The sequence below is a fragment of the Chrysoperla carnea genome, chromosome 2 (genome assembly GCF_905475395.1).
Source record: "Chrysoperla carnea chromosome 2, inChrCarn1.1, whole genome shotgun sequence".
Classification (NCBI taxonomy): Eukaryota; Metazoa; Arthropoda; class Insecta; order Neuroptera; family Chrysopidae; genus Chrysoperla; species Chrysoperla carnea.
Window position 1 is genome coordinate 358,814 of NC_058338.1, and position 22,825 is coordinate 381,638.

Here is a 22,825-nt window from a genome sequence, read left to right on the forward strand (position 1 = left end):
ATATGAAGTCATTTAGTTTACGCAGTACATGCGTGATGAATTTTATAAGTTTTAATAATCACTCTGTATAATTGAATAAATTAAAATTGTAATGAATTAACTTATAAACATAGAATAAAGATCTAACAACGTAAATATTTTAAAAATGATGTTTAAATCACAAACAAACAGACTTTTTACAAGAAGATAGATGTACAGACAGACAGACAGACAGACACAGACAAACATACGCATATGACAAGAGAAGACATAAAAGAATTAAATATGTATTAAATAGTGAATATAAGTAAGTCATTTATTATTTAAATACATAAATCTATCTACAGCTACAGTTTGAGTTAGTTAGCAACAAATTAAATTTATTAGCTTATTTAATTACTGATACCAAGTTATTTGTTTTAAACCTGAAAAATATAATCAAATATTTTTTTTTTTTTGTGTCGTTTTTCTGTGTGGTGGGTTCAAATAATCATTTTCTTGTTGCTTAAATGTCCAATGAATAATCCAAGTTTGCGACCTCGATCACCGAACAGCTGTGTCAAAAAGTCGAAAATACCGTGAAAATTTTGGCCTTTTTTCAAATTTTATCGATCATAAACCTAACGAAATAGTTTTTGATGGTACCATTTCAGGACTTTTTACAATATGAGACTAGAATTGTCTCTGTAGAGTCAATAGTTTCCGAAAAAAAGCCTTTCAAAGTTTATCATTTTCATAAAAATCGCAATTTTTTGCAATATTCATCGTCGTTCTGAATAAGTTTTGAACTTAAAAAAGCCGAAATTTTAATACAATACGACAAAAAAATTGTGAAGTTCGAAAAAATGATAAAGTTTAAATTTTGATAGGCTTTTTCTCGGAAACTATTGAGTCTACAGAGACAAACCTAGACTCAAATTGAAGCAAATATAGTTTACTTTAAAACCATAAAAAGGTTTATCAAAAACTAGCCCTTTAAGGTTGTAATCTCCAAAATTTGAAACAAAACCAAAATTTTAACGTTTTTTTCTTGTTTTCATTTTTGGCAAAATTTGATTATTTTTTGAATTAACATCATAAACAAGTTTGCACATTATTTTTCATTACGCGTCTAAAGAAAAAGTTATTGCAAAATATAGAAATTTGATTTTTATAATGGATGTTTAATTAATGAATAAGATTTATCAGTAAGCTGTTGATCTGATGTATAAAGTCCACAGTCTTATATTTATTATTAAATACTATTTACTACGACATGACATTAAATACATTGATGCTGTGTCCACCACATTACTTGTTTTACAAATGTTATTAAAAAGTATTTTGTTTTACAAATGTACGCCAAAAAAATGATAAACACACACACATGGAACAGGGAAAAAAAATTGAAAAAGATTTAATTTACCTGTATTATAATATCACAATTGGTCTAGTGCCAAGCGAAGTAATTGACATTTCAAAAAATAAGGCTAATTTTTCCGAAACAACAAAATTTATATTGAATTTCCACAAATTAAATATCTTACTTACCTCTAAAACTAATTTAAAAAAAAAACGATTTGATTTTGATCTGAAAAATAAAATTTTGGAAAATGAATAAATAAAATTTGCAATTTTGTATATAGACGATTCAAATGACTTTATTTACATACAACTTTTGTTTTCATCTTTTTGATTTTTTTTTAAATATTTATTTTATAATATTTTAAAAACAAACAAAAAACTTAAAATATTTATTAAAAACTTATTTGAGATGAACTTTGTACATTTTTAAAATAAAAACATTCTTATTATTAAAAACATAACTTACTTATTTATTTATTTATTTATTTTAATATTTATATATTAATTTTTATTATTCTTTACAATTAATTAATATTTATTTATTATTAATTAATTATTTATTTATTGTGTCCACAAGTTTACTTTATTCGCAATTAAATAATTCTTTTTTTATTTTTCTATTCCACAAATGTTTTACTTATAAATATTTATACTTTTAAAACAATTTACTCCTCAATAATTTTCAATTTTATATATTGGAATATAAAATATCTATTTTAAAGTAAAACTTTTTAAAAGTAATTTTATTTAAAGTAAAATAATTGTGGAGTAGAAACATAAAGGCTAGAATTATTTTTATGTTAACAATTTGATTTATGATTAAAAATTTTTTGATTGGCATTCATTTAATGGATTTGGGGGTACAAAAATTTGATTTATAGTTTGTATTTTGGACAATTTACAATGAAATTGATAAATGTATTTTTTTTTATAATTATTTTTCTTGATATAATATTAAAAATTTTTAACATTTAATAATAATTTTTTTATTTTATTTTGAGCAAAATTATTTACATATTTTTACAAAAACATTTTTTATTTTAATTAAGTTTCTTTTTTTAAATAAAACAGCTTTCATTTTATGTACTCAATACACCTTAAATCATCAAAAATTGAACCAATTCAACGAAAATTTTACTGTAAATTTAACAAAAAAATCTAAAAGTTTGATGTAATTCTAATTTATTTTTGAGCTACCAATTTAAGTCCAGGGCCAAATGTTTGATATGATTCAATTTAATTTGAATATAAGTGTACACATAAATAGAAATTAATATAAAAAATTATAAATTAAATAAGTAAAAATTAATTAATGACTGTGTTCATAATAAAATGATTCAAAAATTATTTAATTTTCTCAAAACGAATTGATTTATTCGCAATTTTTTTATAATTTTTATTTTTTTTGAAATAAATAAATTAAAATCAAAAATTCTTTAAAAGAATTTATTTGTTTTTACAAAAAATATTCTAATATATATTGTTTTGTTTTTTTATTAATTATTGCACCATTTTAGTTTTTATATAAAAGCTCTTTCTTTTTTGTCATTTGAAATAAAAAATTATAAAAATATTTTTTTCAATAAGTTTTGAGCTTTTTTTCTTTTGGTGTAGTAACTTTTTTACACATTTTGTATTGTTTTTTTACTCATCTTCTCACTTGTAATATGTTGAAATGAAGTAAATAAATATAATTCAATATGACACACTTCTTCAATGTGTAAAGTTACTACAATCAAATATGACACGCACATAAAGTGTGTGAAACTAGGACTCTTTTTATTTTAAGAACTTAAACCGCATTCATTCGATTCTCTAATCAAAAGTTTGGGTAGAAAAATTGATTGATTGATTTCCTATAAAAATCCTAAAATTAATAATGTACATTTATTAAATTATTATACCTGTATTTAATTTGATAGATGTGTCCCTAAAATCTAAAATTTTCTATACAATCAACATGTCGGTAAAATAGATTCAGATTCCTTCACGTTCGATTCCTAAAAACTTATTTTTGATTTTTTCTTTCTAATTGTTTTATATTTCTATTTAAATTCGTAATTCTATATTTATTTTTGTTTATTTTAAATTTTTATATTAATTACAATTTATATATATATATATTTTTTTTAATAATTTTTATTAATTTATTTTTACAAGTTAATTAAGAAAGTAAATAATAATTATTTATATGGCTTGTCTGAATTTAAATATGTATTTTTTTAAATTACATTCCGTCATGATTTACAACAATTTATTTTTAATATTCACCAAACTACGTCATCAGTTTATTAAAACAATATACAGTTCTTTTAATTTTAAATTCTATTTGATGGATGACAATTTAAGTGATTTTAAATTAATTTATTAAATTGTTCAATTCAAATTAAGTATTGAATTTATTTCAAAGGTTTAGTAACATAAAACGATAAAATTTATTTATTTTTTCTTGCATTTTGGATAAACACATTACTTTGTGGTTACAATGCCAGAATATATAAATAAATATATTTTTATTAACAATTATTAACCGTATTTATAAAAATTGTGATTAATTAGAATGAAAATACCAAAATAAGATAAAAATATATGTTTTTTTTTTATACTTTTATCTTTTTTGGGTATTTTAGAAATTTATTAAAATTTGAATTAAATATTATGGCACATTATTTGAAAAATAAAACATGGCATTAAGGATCTGAATACTATTATTAAAACAAAAAAAACTGTATATTGAATTTAATTGAATTGAACACTCACAAAATCAACGGTACCTGCGGTAGTTTTTACTCATTTTATGTGTAAAATTGAGTGTAGTAACTTCTTACCCGCTTGTGTATTTTTGATTGCAACGAAATATACTCACTTGAAAATTTTAAGGATGTATGATCACGTAACTTCAGATCAATAAAAAAAAATTTTTAATTTTGAAAGTGAATTTTGTTATAACTTGACAATATAAGACCAGAAGTAAGAATAACTACATATTCTTTGAGTAAAAGTCCACCTATAAATAAATTTTGAGACTTTGAATCAAATAGTGTTGCGATGCTCGTACATCCTTAATTTTAAACATTTCTCCTATATCAAAAAATTTGTGTAAAAAGTGACTACATTGTAATCCCGTAAACATAAAATGTGTAAAACCAACAGCACACGGTCTTGTTTTACGCGTGAAAATAAAATGAAATATTGAAAGGTGCACAAACATTCATTATTATTTATTATTTATATTGATTTTTTTTGGACGTACACACATTTACACAACATACAAAAATAATAACAAAAAAAACAAAAAAAAAAATGGTTTTTTATTTTTTTAAATTGGCAAAAATTTTATTGTACTCAAGGTATTGTAATTATAGCCCTGTATTTATTTTATTAAGGATTCTTTTTTTTGGGGAAATATATTTGAATTTAAAAAAAAAAAGATTCAAAAACTTTTTGACTAGATTAACCATAATTAGTGGTATAGCCCTGGATCCCGTCACAGTAAAACTGTCTGGATTTTGAAATTGCGCATATGAATCAATACTTTTAGGTCCTATCGTTAAAATCTATAAAATCCACATACTTGTATTTTGTATGCCATATAACGTCAAAAAATTTATTGGAAATCGAGTATTTTTATCGAAATTTTATAATTTCCGAAAAAATTGGATTTTTTTTTTTTTAACAAATTTTACATTCAAATTTCCTTTTTGAGAATATGTATCGAATAATTTCAAGAAAAGGAATTTGCAAAATTAGTAATTTTAAGAAAATAATTATAATTTTCCACACTAAATTGTACTTTTCTTATCTATAAATTATGGCAAATATGTCTTTTTTTAAATTAATATTCATAAATATATTTCCTATTCAAAATTCATATATATTTCCCAAGTATTCACAAGAAAGTCTTTATTTCATAGAAATCCTTTAGTTTTGGTCTAACATCCATAAATTAAAAGTTCCAAATTTATTCAAGTTTTTTCTAAATTAAACCATGCCTTATGAAGAGTAACGACTTTAATCGAAATATACAAATTTGGTATTTGCCTTTTAAATGTTCTTACAAATATGACTGTATTGAAAACCTATTTATTTGAAAATGGACTCAAAGTTTTAATTTCATTTGATTTGGGATCTTTCTGAAGCAGTCAATTTGAAAAATTATATCTTGGCCACAATGTTCTTTGGTTAAGGCACAGAAGATTCAAGAAGCATAGACCACAAAAAGACTTGTTTATGTGGTCTGTGAACCCTAAATTTATGCTTGAACTTATAATTTATGGACATTGACAGATAAACTAACAACCAAAATGACGTCATTATCATTTTAATGACATATAACATTTATTAATTAAACAATAAAGTCTCCAATTATCATAAATATTATTCCAAACTGGACCGCCATTTAAAGATGGCGGTAGTGGGGGCGGTCCTAGCAAGTGGGGTGGTTGTGGCACTTGAGGAGTGGCACTAGATTGACATATGTCAAAACTACTGTCCACAATAATTGTTGGACTATTAGCGCCACTATTATTGGATGTATTTACCAAATTATTTGTATTTTGTGTGGATAAAGTTGTGGTGAGGGTGGTAGTGGGTGTTGGAGTCTGGGTGTTAAGTGTTCATCACGCGGAAGCCAATTGCCTCCAAACACTGTGTCACATGGAGGTCATGTACGGCCAACTGAATGAACTGCCTGATAAGAGCATGTCACGGATTAACGTTTCAATCGGTGTTTTACCAACTAAACGGACAAAAAATAATTGTTCTATGACTTGAGATGAAACGGTTCGTAGGGATGGTAAGCGTAGCAACAGTTTACCAAATCGTGTTGGTTGATTTGGATATTGTGTACGACAGTATTCTTCTAACGCACATTGGGTCTTCTCTTGTAGGGATTCGATATGTGCCACGTCACTTAACCCGCATGCATCTGTAACAAAGAAAAAGACAAAACATTATTAATTTTGTTGGGGTGGGTGACACTCTGTACTGGATATACAGATAAAACTTTATCAATACAAAAACAAGAATAAGTTTCATCGTTTATAATTATCAAAATGTTGATTGCATTCAAGATGAGTAAGGTCTGTCTGTATGTCCATCCATCTTAATAAAATTTAAGTTAGTCTTATCACGAAGCATTTAAGTCAATTTGTTTTGTAATTTATACAGAGTGGTCTCATTAAAAAAGAGTTATTTAACAGAACAAACAAAAAATTGTAGCGCAGGAGCTGCGTTAGCGAAAAATTTTGTACTTTGCGCATTCCCTCATCCCTTCTTGATACCAAATTTGATTCAAATCGGACTTAAATTGCGACCGCTAGAGAGCGTACAGACAAATAAATGTCTAATAGATACATAAACAGTAATCGATGTGACTGAGAATAACTTTTATAAAACAATTATATAAATAAATACACTAAGTACAATAATTAATTATAAAATGTTTGTCTTAATTAAACGCAGACATCACAGATCACGCAGTATTACGCACGCTATTTTGTAGTTTAAACTCAACATTCTTTATTAATTTTTATCATTTAATTAATTTTCATCTTAGAATTACATTCTGGAATAATAACACAACACACTCATCACATGTACACAGAAAAATAAATTAGATTTACTTGAATTAAAACGTTGATAGTTTATTTTAATTTTAAATAAAATATAATATATGTGTAGTGACACTCTGTAGGAACTATATAATAATTGGTATAAAATATTATTCATTCAATATACATATAATATGAATGTATATCAGTTTAATAAATAAAAATAGATAATAAATATTAAAATAAATAAATAAATAAATCTTAATAAATAAATATGATAAATAAATACAAAAAAGATTTAGTTTTAGTGTTAGAAGACTAAATAAATGTCAACAAAGACTTTTATTTAAAAAATTATTATTATGGTTATTAATTATTAAATATCGTTTACAGGGTGTCACAAATAATAAATTTATTCTATGACAAACAGAACTTTATTTTTTTTATGGTAATTTTAAAGTTACAGACAGTTCTAAAAGAACTTTTCAAAAGAGGAACGAAAACCTTCGACGAAACAAATGTTCTTAAAATATCGTTGTGACGTAATATTGTTAACTGAATAGTGTACACTTAGAAAATTATTAATTAACATTATGACGTACAAAAATATATCATATACAACTTATTGAATTTAAGTTTATAGTTAGGATTCACTCTTAATGGAAAACCTTTTCTATAAACAATATTATTAAGAAGGTTTTATATAAAATACACCCTGTATATAATAATAAATATGATGTTGATAAATAATGATAATAAATTATTAATAAAAGACCCTTTTTATTTAAAATGAAGAACACTCATTGATGTTGAATGAAATGAATCACTTCTTAAATTCATTAATTTTAAAAAAGATAACACAAGAAGAAGAACTTGAACATAAAACTAAAGAGTAAATATTGATAAAAATAATTTGTTTAGAATAACCATCAGATGGATGATATCAGATATCTTATCTATTATGATTTATAATCTGAACAAGATAAAGAATCTTATTTATTACACAGTAAAAATAATTATTGGATTCAAGTTAACCCAATTTTATATATATTATTACTCCCTTAACAAATTCCACGATTCACTTCTCATTTTCAAGCTTATTATGTCTAAATTTGACGAAAAATATACTCAAGACAAATAAGTTACTTAATATCATCAAAATCGGTTCGTCCAGTCGAAAGTTGTGATGTAACAAACATAAAATAGAGTAGAATTGAATCGTTTTTTGAATTTGAAGTCAGTTAAAAAGTATTAATTATATTTATGTAGTTAAACATTCTTTAAATTTGTATCTATTTATGTAATAAGTATTTATATAATTATTTATGTTACATTATTTTAATTTTAATTAATTAAAGTGACGACTTAAGTAACTATTTTAAATATTTTTATATGAGTATATTAATTCATTCATTAATTAATGTGTTATTTTTAAAATAATATACGTACAGATGTATACTTATACAAACTTTATTGTCTTCTTTAAAAATAAATAAATCATTTTACAAAATTGAACATTTGTATAATTAATCATTTAAACCAGCAAAAAAATCAAAGCCAATTTGAGTAAAAAAGTAAGCGTTCATTTATGATACTCGAAGATACGATAGGTACATAGTTCCAACCAGGTGTCCCACAACATCTCTCGTTTTCTTTTTTTAAATAAAATAAATAAAATACAACACTGTTTTGATGATGCTGCCATGTGATGCATTATTAATTTAAATAATAAATAATAATAATAATAAATCTTTATTAAAATTAAAATAAATAATATTTAAAATTGGTTACAATTAAAATTGATGTGTGATATGATATCATGTGATATCACACATCACGATCATTTTAGTATTTTAGTGTGTTCACATTGATGTGATATAAGAACCCATATAATAATTATTATTTATTATTAATAATATAAAATAATATTCATATTTAATAAATAATTTATATTTAATCATTTTAATATCATTTTGATTTAATCAATTCATCTATACCTATAAAGTACACTGATGTACATTTATAAATGAATCACAACAAAATAAACCAGAAGTGTCGTGGGACACCTCATAGGAACTATGATCCTATCGTATCTTCGTATATTATAAATGTAGCACTTAATTTTTTACTCAAATTTGCTTTAATTTTTTTGCTGGTTTGAATCATTGATTAAACACATGTTCAATTTTATAAGATCATTTTGAGAATTTTTCATCTGTCTAAAAAGTGATTTAAGAAGTCAAATTTATTATGACATCACATAAAGTTCCATCCATTTCATACTTTTGACATAAATTTGTTAAAATAATTTATTAAAATAAATTAATTTAAAATAAAATCTATTTTTAAAAATAAATCCAAGATATTTTTAAATTTAAATCTAAAAATAAAATGCAAAATAAAAAGACATTGAAATAAATAAATATTAAAAAAAGAATTTAAATATAAATAAGTATATAAAAGTATATATTATTTTTAATAAAAGTGAGTAATTATTATTATAAATATGATCCATGATCCATGATCCATGATCCATGATCTATTGTCTTGTCACATTTAGACCTTTGACTTAATTTTTAAAATTAAACATTAATGTATTTAATTAATTATTTTATACACAATATAATTATTATTATTAATTTTTAATGTAACAATTTTATATATTTATTAATAATTAACATTTTTTTAAACAATTTTAATTTTATTCATTAATAATTGTTCTTTTATTTTTTTTTTTTTGCAACTATATTCTTTATTACACTTTTTTTTTCTAATTTGAGGAAACTAAAACTTTTTCAATAGAAAAACGGCAGCTATATAATAATTATTTAAGTTGTATAATTAACTATTAATAAAGTGAGGTTCATAGATAGCGGTTGATATAAAAGATAATTAATTTTATGATTTATTTATATTTTTATAATAATAATAAACTATCTCGACCTTTGTTATTTTTTAATTTTAATTTGACTAGCGAAGCGTTTGAATAACTGCTAGTATTTTTATATGAAAATAACAAATAAGCATATATGTATAATATGATGTAAAGTTTTTATTATTGAATAAATGATGACGATGGCGCCAATCATAAACAATAAAATTATTAAAATATTAATATTAACAACATATGAATATGAATAACATACAAGACAAGTGACAAGTGACAAGTAAGCATTGAGTTGTGTTGTTTGATTTAAAGTACTTTAATTTAAGTAGTTATTAAAACCATTTTTATTATTATTTTAAAATTTTATATTATTATAAGAGTGGCAGCGGGGAGAAGGATAGTTGGATGTAAAGTTTTACATGTCAATAAAAAAAAGGGTTGAATTTTAAACAGAGACAATTCATTTGAAACGCTAAAATTATACGATTCCTAATATTATTTTATTATTAGTTTATTCAAAATTTTATTTAGTTTTTTTTATTTTTATTTTATAGAAAAAAACGTGATAAAATGGTAAAGTATTGCAGGGTGTGAGTTGGGGTAAAAAGATGTAAAAATTCTATCCTTAAAGTTTTCATCAATTTGCTTGTTTCAAATTAAGTAGAATTCATAAACAGGCAAAATTAACTCAAAGATTAATTAATTCTTTGGTGTTGACATACTTTTTCTTATATTTCTGCATGGAATCTCATATCAAATGTGTTTTTATACTCTATATATATGCAATATATATATCAAGGTATTATAAGTTAAGTCCCAAGTTTGAAATGCCTCAGAATATTGATGCTACCAACAAAATTTTGGAGTCTATCTGTCTGTGTGTCTGTGTTAGAGATAGTACAAACGTTTAGATGTAAAAAATGTTTCAAACAAAACAACTTTTGTTTGAAACATTTGTTCGTAAACATCATTATTTAACCGCCAAGACGCAAATTAAGTACAAATTTTTTAAGTATGTAATATATGGGAATATCAGTTACATGTGTGTGGGTCATGAACACTTTCTATACATGATATTTTAATAATTAACTCAGTCACTTGTTTGTTTTCACTTGTTTTCTTATAAATTATTTTTCATCAACTCCCTACTTCGCTCCCTCTTTGCTCCCTATTATTTCTTTCTTTCACTTTAAACTATTGTTATTTTTTTTTAGATTGATAATATTTTCAATTTAAATAAATTTTCTATCATTAATTTAATTGAATTTAATTTAAAATAAATTTATATTTTCTTTGATTTGTTTTATTTTTATTATTCTTCTAATATAATAATAAATGTATATGATCATTAATATCACCTTTTTAAAATTGGTCCTTATATAAATAAGTTGATTAATGTTAGATTGAACAAGCTGTGGTTAAAGAAGTCTGCTGCGACCATTGAGGTCCACACGAATAACTTCCCAGCATCATAGAAATCTTAATGAAAAAAACTCGACCGACTCGAAACGGCTCGATCGAATGTTCTTTGTAAGTGCAGTTTTACTGTGACGGACATCCTCGCTTAAATAAGTCTTTGACATCACTTTTGTATATTAATTTATAATTGTTCTTATTTTAAAAATAAATAAATAAATAAATATTTTTTTAAATGAAAGAAATAATAAATTAAGTTTTATAATTTTATATTAAAAATAAAATTTAAAGTTTTAACTAAGCAAGCACATCATCATAGTAATGTAGTATTAAGTAAGTAAGTATGTTTGTGCTATAAATAGCTTTATAGTTAAGTTAAATAACTAAACTTAAACATCATCTTTAATTATTCAATAATTAACCTTAATTATCATAAATAATAAACATTTTATAAAATATTGTATTGTATTGTATTGTATTGTCAACTATACATATACTATATACTTACTTAAGTACAGGCTGGAACTTTAAACATATTAAATATTTATAATCAATATATTGAAAAATTAACTTAATTATTTATTAGTTATTTTAAATAAATTTTTATGTAAACAGAACAGTAACTCATTTTTTTGAATGAAATATATAAATTGACAAATTGTTAATTATTCTCATAATATTCTCAAAATTCATAGTAAGCTGAATTGATTAAAAAAAGTATTAGTTTCCTAGGTAACACATCCTCGAATTTTAGGGTCGTTTTAAAATGTTGCACATTTTTGATTATCCAATAAATATTATATGATTTATAAACAGAAAAACAATTTTACAAAGTTTGGACTGAAAACAATTTTTTATGTAAAAGTTGTTTTAAAGCCCAAAATCTTTATTTTTAATTCCAATATAATTCACCGTGAAGCGGATTTGGAGCTTTCTCATAAAATCGCGACTAGTTCGTTAGAAATATAGAGCTTTTTTAATGATGATGACAGTATAAACATTGGTGGGTGGATGGACACCCAATACTTTTAAATAAAATATAAAATTCTACTACATAAGTATAGTTATGTTGTAGTTACAATTAAAACTTTAATATATTGCATTTAATTTTAGTTTTATTTGAATTAAATTTAATTCATCATCTGATCTGTTGCTGTTACTAACTAACCATTTAATTTATATAAGTTTTTAAAGAATTTCTTCTTCTTAAACAAAAAAAAAAAGAAGCTATTGGTTTAGTATCGAAGCAACGAATTCATATGTTCATAGAAACACCAACAAGATATTAAACAAGCAACTTTTTTACTTTAAGAAAACTTTCTATATATTAGCAATCACAGAAACGACTCTAACTATTTTCATGAAAATTAGTATTCAGGTACTTTACTGTATACATATTACAAAATATTATTTATAGTAATTCTTTAAGTGCACGCATGCAAGTAGATTTATTATGAACGAACATGTACGAATATGAGTGACTGAATGATATAGTTCGTATTTTTAATAATAATAATAATTATTAAAAATAATAATAATTAATAATTTTGGCCTAGTTTTTTTTTTAAACATTTATAAGTATAACAATTATAATTATTTTATTTTTATTTATATATTTATTTTAAATGTGTATAAAACCAATTAAAAGTAATTTTAAAATTATTAAATATAAAGCACCGCATACATACATGCATACATGCATGCATTATGCATCATGCACGCAAGCGATATTAAATAAATATGATTCAATCACAAGAATATGAATTTCTTAATAATTTTTAATCATTTTTTTGTAAAAACACTTTATAGCTTTACCAACATATTAACATATTTACTGTGATTCACAAATTGCTTTATAAAAAGGGCTTTTTTTCTGAAAATTTACAAGTATAGCTACCGCTATCCGTAGGTTGACACACTGTAAACATAATAGTAAATAGTAGTTATAGTATTAAATGTTTAGCACATTTAGCTCCTACTCTACTAACTTTTAACACAAAACTAGACATTTTAAAAAGGTTTTGTCATCAGTATTTACATTGGATTCACACTGGATTCACTGCAATATAATTCTTGCCTTTTTATTCATCTACACAACACAATCTACAACATACATTCTGATTCATTCAAATTGAAATGATTTTTTTAAATATAATATTTTATTTTATTTTATTTTGAATTAAATGAATTGTAAAAGATAAGTTTTTAACTTTACGTTGTTTGTTAAGGGTTTGTTTTGTGTTGTTATATAACATACAAAACATTAATACCACACATACAATCTATTTAGAATGTGTGAATGTTTATAATATTGTATATTGTGGGTTGTGTTCTATACAGAGTGGTGAATATGTAAATATACATCACACAGACGTATCTATTTAAATATAGTCTATGAATCACTTTCTTAAAATTATGTTGGCGTCTACAACGTGTAATATTGGTGCAAAAAACACCAATAACTACCAAAACTTGCTAAGACACTTACAAACTACTCAACAAGAAAATTATAAATGTAAATTTTAAAATTTGTTTCATCATAAAAATTCATAGTTCAAATTCATCACACAAATCAACACTAAATAAAAAAAAATTGTTACTTTTTATAATTGTGTATCCACTAATGACTCACTCTGTATGATGATATGTTTTAATATACATGAGCACACTCATACAGATCCTATTATAATCCATTAAATAATAGAAGTCAGAGCGATGAGCATTGCTGTGTGTTACATATTTTGATGTCCTTGTATTTTAGGTCTCATCTTAATGTATACCGGGTGGTATTTAATTGACTCTGAAAAAGTGTACTACAAGATTAAGCTCATTAAGCTGAACGAAAAAGTTCTTTATAAAATTTCTATCTGATACGTACTTTTCGAGATATTTCTAAGCGTTAATCTTGATATTAAACTTATAATTCCTTATTAATTCATTTATAAATTTCTACACGTACTATTTAAAAAACAACTTGTCCAGTACGCTCACTTCGTCCCATGATCGACCAGTTCAACTCACGTCATAAAGTCTATAAATAATAATAAAAATTCGTAGCGCAGGAGCTGCGTTAGCTAAGCGAATTCCTCCAGAGATTGAAAAATAACACATTTTTTTTAAAATCGAACGCATTTTTAATTTTTTAAGAATTTTTATTTGGAAAATCAAGCGCTTAGAGAAAAAGATCAGACAGGAGTACTTTTTTGCTTAAAACTGATCAAAAAATATAAAAATAGTTTTTATTTTGTAGAAATTCGTAACTTTGTACTTTGCGCATCCCTCCACCCCTTGTTTATTGGTAGACTTTTCCCATTAACGAGCTTGAACTTAAAAGTATTAAAACCCTTCTTGATACCAAATTTTATTCAAATCGGACTGAAATTGCTATCGCTAGAGAGTTTGCAGACACATTAATATTTAATTATAATTTTAACGATGGTCATTTTTGACATCTATTAAGTAGGATTGATGAACATTTGACGAAATTTTTTAAAAATTCCTCCAACAGTACAAAATCAACAGCTCCATTTCCTTGGGCAATTCTCTAATAATAATTTAGTTGAATTTTGAAGTAAGTTTTAAGTACATGTTTTTTAGTTGACTTAAAGTAAGTAAGTATTACTTAGGTACTTTAAGTAAGCGTCAACAACAACAAAAACAACATGTTACTTACTTAGATATTATAGCTTAACTTAGCTAGGTAGGTACTTCGTTCTTACTTTACTTACTTACTTCTTAGTGTACATGAACTCGACCTCATGACCTCTTAGAGATCCATACAGCTACAAACGGTTACGGTTCAGTTTGGTTTGGTCATCAACATTCAGCATACTTTATTTTGTACGAATATAACAAGTATGAGTTAAAAAAAATGTTAAACTAGTGAGCTGGTAGTCCAAATATCTAATAAGACTTTAATATTTATAGTCTTGGAGCCAGAGACAGTAAAACTACACTGACTAGAGTCTATCCTGGCAGAAATATTATTTGTCAAGACTTTTTTATTTTGTACTTTTGTGACAGATATTTTGGGCGAGTTTTGAGTTGTTACATCGAGATATTTCAAAAGTAGAACTTAAAACGAACAAAATTAAAAAAAAAAGTAATCTCGCGATTAGGGTAAAATTTTATTGGCTTTACATATTAAACATCGGTGTGGCAGACTCTTACTTACCACGATTAGAGCTGCCACAACAAATTTTATTGAAAATAGATAAAATTTGCAATAAAATGGTCTCTCACAAATTAATTTCCCTGAAAGTGAAAGAATATTCTGGCACACCTAATCCATATTGTACCTATCATTAAATATCTTTTTTTATGCGAAATTTCGAAATCAGTGGAAATGCAGTTTTACTGTGACGAGCTCCCCGATATTAAACTAAAATAGATATAAAAATTTCCAAAAACTACCAGCTCACTATTGATCATAGTGAGAGTTTGTAAGTATCGACATGTTGCATATTTTTTTTAAAAATAAATCTTCGTTTTCTTTCTTCTTGTTGCTCACCATGATAATAACTGTATGAAGCGAGCAAGCGAGCGTTTTAAGCTGAACTATGGTTTATGGATTGTGGATTGCATGGTCTATCGATACGATGCGATCCAATGTAACCATTACATTTATTATTACATTCATTCATTGAGTTGATACTTTTACAACACAAGTGAAAGAATTACAAAAAGTATTTAAATACCTACTTTTATAACAGTAAATACTTATATGATGTGATGTTCTGTGATGTTCATGTCGCATCGCGTCGCTATTGTAGATATCTTTATTTTATATAAATTATTTATGATTTATATTTTATAAAAATAAATTATTAATAAATATTTTATTTATTTATATCTTTAGGTACTTGTTTTTATCAACTCAGGTGTATGCATGTATCTAATTCTCACACCTGTTTTGGGTTACAAAGTCTGAAGTCAAATTCAAATAATCATTTATTTGGTTAAAAGAATGGTGACTCGAAATATATATATATCGAAATTTTAAAGTATTTTGCTAATGTCCTCAAAGATGAAAAGGGATGTTTAGAAAAAAATACTTCAAACAATCGTTGTTAATTTTTTATAAGAAACTAGCTGACTCGACAGACGTTGTTCTGTCTTAACTATGAATATTGAATTCGATATCGATACCTCTAGATGACTCGTGGAACCTCGTTTCACCTACAATTCATTTAAAAGTAACTATTGATAAGCGATTATTAATTTTAACTAATCTGCAGATCCAATTCATTAATAGCTATACTATGCTCAGTCCATCCGCTAAGGCAACCCGTAAGCCTGTCTTCTGTTTAGCTCGCCCGCTAAACTCAAACTTTACTACTATCTCTTGAATAATTATAAATAATACCTCAATCCTATTCAAATACCTTCCTATTCATAATTCTATATAAATATGGTGGGAGCGCAAATAAATACATAGTACATAGTAACATATAATATAATGCATTATTTATATGCGTTTCCACCATTAATATGGCGCTGTATGTGAAAAAAGATTTTGACGCTTTTCTGTTGAAATTTTTCGTGAATTTTGTTTGCTATAAACCTCATGGAGCCCGAGACCTTTCCAACGAATGCAAAACCGTGGAAATCGGTTCGTGCGTTCTGGAGTTATAGCGTCAGGAAGGAAAACCCGACTTATTTTTATATAGTAGAATAACTTTTATACTTAAACCCCCTCAAAAGGGGATTAGATACGCCCCTGAGAAAACTTTCTTTTACAAAGTGTTTACAATCCCAACTCTTTGGCCATTATTTTTGTCCCTTTTTCATGTGTTTTGTTGCTAATTATTTGACAATAAAAATATTTGTAATTAAATTACAAATCACGTTTTACAAAATAAAAGTGACCTCTGCTGTCCATCCAGTAAGTAAAAAATTCAAAAAGTTTAGATTTTATCAAAATAACAAAAAATGTAAAAAATGAAATTCCTTGGAATAAAATTACATTTTTTATTACATTTCACATTCCTCAACACTCCTCATTGTGGTGGCAAAACGAACGGACTCTTAAATTAACATTTTGTTTAAAAAACTGGTGGAACCGATGAAAAATCAAGGAAAATTTTAGTATTTGAGAAACATAGGGTAATAATATTATCGAAGATACCAGAATATTTTGGAACTTTAGACAAAGAATGAATGCCTCAAAGAAAAAAATTGTTTATCAGTTTTATAACAAAACTGAACAGTTTTTTTTAATGATAATTTTAAAGTTACAGACAGTGTTAAAAAAACTTTTCAAAAGAGAAACGAAAAAGCCTCAAAAATAAAATAGAATCATCTTCAATAAATAAATTAAAAATATTTTTATACAAAAAAAAGTAATAAGTATGTCACAAATTAATTAATATTACTTATTAATAAACCTAATCAGGTTTTTTTTAAACAAATTTGATTGCCCTACAAATGAATACTTCCGAATACCTAAATAGTTGTGACTTCCCCCGTGTACAAAGGTACAGACAGACAGAAGACAGTACCTGTTTTATGATTTATGTATTTTAATAATAGTGACTTGATTGTACTTAAAACCTGCAGTAAATTGATAAATTTATTAAATTTACATAATTTATGAATATGTTAAAATATTATAATTTTTATATTTAGGTGTATTTATTGTATTTATATTGTATGTAAGGTTATTCGATCACTACCAGTTTATTTTTAAATAATAAGTAAACTTTCTATTCATTTATTTCAAGTCATGTATTTTATTGATGGCAAATAAAATTGTATTTAGTTTAAGTATTAAATCGTGTAAGTAAAGCAAGAAGACAAATTAAATAAACGAATCTTTACGTTTGTTTTAAATATAGGATTTGGTTATATCGAACACATACCTGTTATGACTAGTCTATATGTGGTTGAGTCAACTACATGAAGATCTTTGTTACTTATTCAATGTTTACTTTATCAGACTAAGTTTAAATGAGTAGTTATTTAATAATCATCCTATAAATTATTATTATTTTATTAGTTTTTTTATTTGTGTTCAAAATCAAACCATTTTTAAATAATAAATATTTTTAATATAATATTTATTTTTATTATTATTATTATTGTTAACAAATACATATTTGTCAACAACAACAACCAGATCTTATGGATCTAAAACATCTAATAGACCTGCTGCTGAATGCACATGGATCCATAAAGTTTTTATGCTCTTAATATCAAACATGTACACTTAAAGCTATAATTAATTGACACCGATTATATTTATGAAATTTAAAATTCTTTTCAATTTCAATCTATAACCACATTTAAAACCCTTTGATTTGTATTTTGAGACATCTCGTATAGGAATGGGAAATCAATTTTTGGCTTTGTATGTTTAAAGAACCAAGCTTTGAATTTTATTAAAATTTGTAAATTTAAATGCACGTGTCAAGCTAGTATAAGATATTTTTCATTCAAGTAGATTCAATTTTGATGATTCACAGTGTACCTACACCTATAAACATTAATAATATTTTTGTTATAAAAGCCTGTTTTCGGGTGTTTTATTATTAACAGTTAATAGAATGTTTATTGTAAACTCTTGGCTATGGCAGACGTACCGTGCCGTGCCCATAATACCTTTTTTTTAATAAATAAAATAACTATAAAAAAAAAACATTTCTAATTGAATTAATTGAATCTCAACAAAATACTACTTAAAGTTGTAAGTCTACTTATTAACTCTAATCTTATAGACTTAAATCAGTTAGTTGGGTTAGCTCCACGTGCTTTAACATACTTTAAAAAGTAATAACACAGCAGGTCATCTTTAACATCGACCCCGTGTTAATGTCTCAAATCAATTTTGAATTGTAATTTAATAATATTTGAAAAAATATGGCTTTGGTGGATTGAAAAAATTGGATTTTTTTATTTTTTACTGGTATGACAGATATTTTGGTCAAAAATTGAGCTGCCACACCGAGATATTTCAAAAGTAAAACTCAAAACGGACAAGTTTAAAAAAAAAACATTTTCATGAAACTAAACAAAATATTTTATACAAAAAGTAATTTTTTCTTAATGCCATAGTTTTTATTAAATTGTAGGTATTAATAATATTTCACCAACTACTACGGCAGACTTAGGTTAGCAACAGATTATGACCCAGCTTTAAATAAAAATTACCCTTTTACCTAGAAAAACAGATTAAAAAAGACAGGAATTCTACCTAGAAGCGTGTCGTATAAAAGTAATTTTATTTTAGGTATCATTTAAAATATAAAAACAATTGAATTTTATTTAAAAAACCTTTTGTAATTTATTCATCTTTGAACCCTTTTTCTAATGAGAAATGTTCACTTTTCCACCTAGAATTATATAGAAAACTGTTATGATGATACTTTTTATGCGAATTTCATTTTCAAGGAAAACATGCTATTAGATTTGATGATGAATTATGTTATAACTTGACGATATAACATTTTCTATTAAAAGAAAATAGAACATACTTTCTGTTAAACGTATTTTTAAAAATTTGTTTTCATTTTTTCCAAAAGAAAATTATAAAAAATTTTCAAAATATGTCACTAATAATAAAATAAATAAATAAATAAATAAAATGTCTTAAAACTTTGCATGATGAATAGCTAAGCTGAAATTTTAACCACATATTCTCGTAGTAAAAGTCTACCTATTAACAAATTTTGAGCCTCAAACATCACCAATTGATAAATAATTTTGCCTTTCTTAAAAGTGATACTTTATTTAGCTTACGCAGCTCCTACATTCCATGTTTTTTTTTTTTTAAATAGATATTTAGATGAAGGTTAAGATTAAGCTTATAAAAAAAATACAAGCAGAATATTAAAATAAAAAAAAAGATTTGTTTATGATTAAATTGAAAATAAACACCCTTCAAACATTCTAAATAAAAGTGGTAACCCTTTTTTCTACACACATAAGTTAATTTTAAAGCTCTCAACAGCTTTTCTCTTTTTTCCGTTTACCTTCTTTACGGTGTTGTATGAGTAAAAGAAATATTTACATAATCGTGTGTCGAGAGATGACAAAAAAAATTATTAAAAGTCATTTTACTGTGAAAACATATCAAATATGAATTAAAATTTAGAAAACAGAAGATTATCAGTACAGGCTTTTTTGTATCGATTCTAGAAAGCTTTCTAGATGTAACAAGTGTGTAGTTTGTTGTTTGTAGAAAACACACTTCTCAGTTGTTTTCTGTTCTAATTATTTATGTTAATGATATTTTAATTCATATCGAATTGAAACATTTACTCAATTTACTCAAAAACTATGTACATATAATCAATAAAACTATATACAGAGTATTCCTTAATTGACTGCAGACCTTTCGCTTTCTGAATAAGCTGAGAAAAAAAAAGAAGAAAATGTTCTTTACCAAATTTTGATCTGAGGCCTAATTTACGAGATAATTATCCTACTCTTATTATAATCAATTAATAAAAACTACATTCCTCAAAATCAAATTCATCTAATAAAACACTGCTTAAACAGAGAATGTGTTTTATCGTAGTGGAAGGAGTGACCTAAATGCAAAATTACTTCTACAAAAAAAAAGCTCTAGAAGAAAATTTTATACATCGTATCAACACAATATGCATAGTGTGTAGTTTCGCTAAATCTTTAGGCATCGATATTTTAAAACTATGATATGTTTTGAAAAATTTTACTTATAATTTTCGTCTAATTTTCCCAAGTTCTATCAGAATCCACCCTCAAAACTTGAAACAAAAGTCAGCAATATTTTCATACTCTCATTTATTTTGGGAACATCCGCAAGTATAGAGAATGCAACAAAAATTCTTTTTATAAATAAAAAATAATTAAAACATAAAAATTAAAATGTGATTTATGATTTTAAATTTTAAATAAATATATTTAAAATTTAAAATATTTGTTAAATAAGATATAATTAATTAGTTATTAATGATTGACCACTTTAAAATATTTTATGTGTGTGGGTTTTTGGTTTTAATATGTATGTTTTTATTAATTATTATTGAAGTTTTAAGATTTTTAACATCTCAACTCAACACTTTTTTTAAAATTTAATTAATAATGAATGATTTTAGTAAAATTTTATTATTATAAGTTTGTTGTTTAAAATTCAAATGATCAGATCTAGTGAGATCTAGTCAGGTCCATCATGTCATTAATTTTTATTATTTTAATGTTTTTTATGTTTTTATTTATTTGAATCCATTAATGAAATGTTTTTAAATTGTATTTATAAATATATTTTAATTTTTTTTATATAATACTTTACGTTCGTTGTTAAGTGTGAATGATACAAATCAGTGGCCATCAAACAATCAATCAATAAAAATAACTGGCTCGACTCGTCCAGAATTCTCCTCCCGTAAGTACCGTAACCCGTGGCTAACAGTAATTAACAACAAATTTTTATGTGCCTAGCTTTTATAGTTTTGGAGAAAATGAGCAACAAAATTTTGTACTAATTAGCACCCTCGCGGGTAAACAGTGATGTTTACGAAGAAATGTTTCAACCAAAAGTTGTTTATTTTTGAATAAGAAGCATTTCTTACGTTTAAATTTTTGTTCTATCACAAACGGATCACAAAATGAGTCCTTTGGAACCAAGACTCAATTATGCTACTGATATATGAAATAAAACTTTATTTTTACTTCCTGAGCATGTAAATTTTAGCTTGATATCGCTTTTCGTTTTTGGTTTATCGTGATCACAAGACGGACCATTTTTAGATTCGCATATTGTGCAATTTTAATTTTACCGAGTTTTCGTCCCAAGGAAATGTAACTATTATTACTTATTTTAAAAATCTTAAAACTGTTTGAGTATCACTGTTTTAAGAATGAAAATCAAATGAATTTATTATTTCAGAATTTGAATGCATTTTAATTTTTAAAATTTTTATGAATAGCTTTTAAAAATAAAATAAATTTATTTAATTTAACACAAATCAAAAATAACTAATAATTTTTTATTATTAATTTTTTATTTTATATCTTTTAAATTTATATTCATTTATCACTTTTATACCATTTATTTATTTATTTATTTATTTAAATTACTTTTTTTATTTCTTGTAATTTAATCAAATTATTTTAAATTTTAATAATTTAAAATAAGAAATGTGCACAGATATATAGAACCATTCGATTTTAACCGAAGCACAGCCGTCGTTACACGAAAGATACGTGTAACTTTATTAACGAGTGCAAGTTTCTGAGAAAATTTCGACATTAAAAATTAAAAAATTTTATCTGCCCCAAACATATCATGCTCGAAGAAGTCTAGGCGATTAAGTTCCGAAAAACCGCTCGTCCATAGTCCCTCGACAAATGACAAATTTTCTATAATTTATAAGGTGCTCAAAATAAAAATATAATGTGAATAAATTTATTTTTTTACAAATAATTCATTCACTTCAAATATAAAAAAAAAGAATTGAAGTGTAGTCATGTGTCTTCAAGTGATGTGAAGTTACATAAGTTATTTTGCTAAGTGCTTTTGATTTAGATTCCGTGGTGTTAAGATGACCTTTTGACATGGCTGTCCACTACCCCATCAGTATCACCACCCATGGATATAAATCACAATAAAACGTCTTTTAAAAAAAACACACAAGAAGTAGGTGTTTTATCACACACACCAAAAATA

At 24.7% G+C, this 22,825-nt stretch overlaps 1 protein-coding gene across 1 annotated transcript in view; it reads right to left on the bottom strand.

Moving 5' to 3' along the window:
* Nucleotides 1-5,203: 5,203 nt before the first annotated feature.
* The window catches only part of LOC123294197 (steroid receptor seven-up, isoforms B/C), a 112,372-nt gene continuing 94,750 nt past the window's right edge, over nucleotides 5,204-22,825 (bottom strand). Inside the window, exon 5 of the mRNA XM_044875307.1 lies at nucleotides 5,204-6,250. Coding sequence (XP_044731242.1) covers nucleotides 5,976-6,250 — 275 coding nt within the window. The 3' untranslated portion in view covers nucleotides 5,204-5,975. The remainder of the gene's footprint in view (nucleotides 6,251-22,825) is intronic.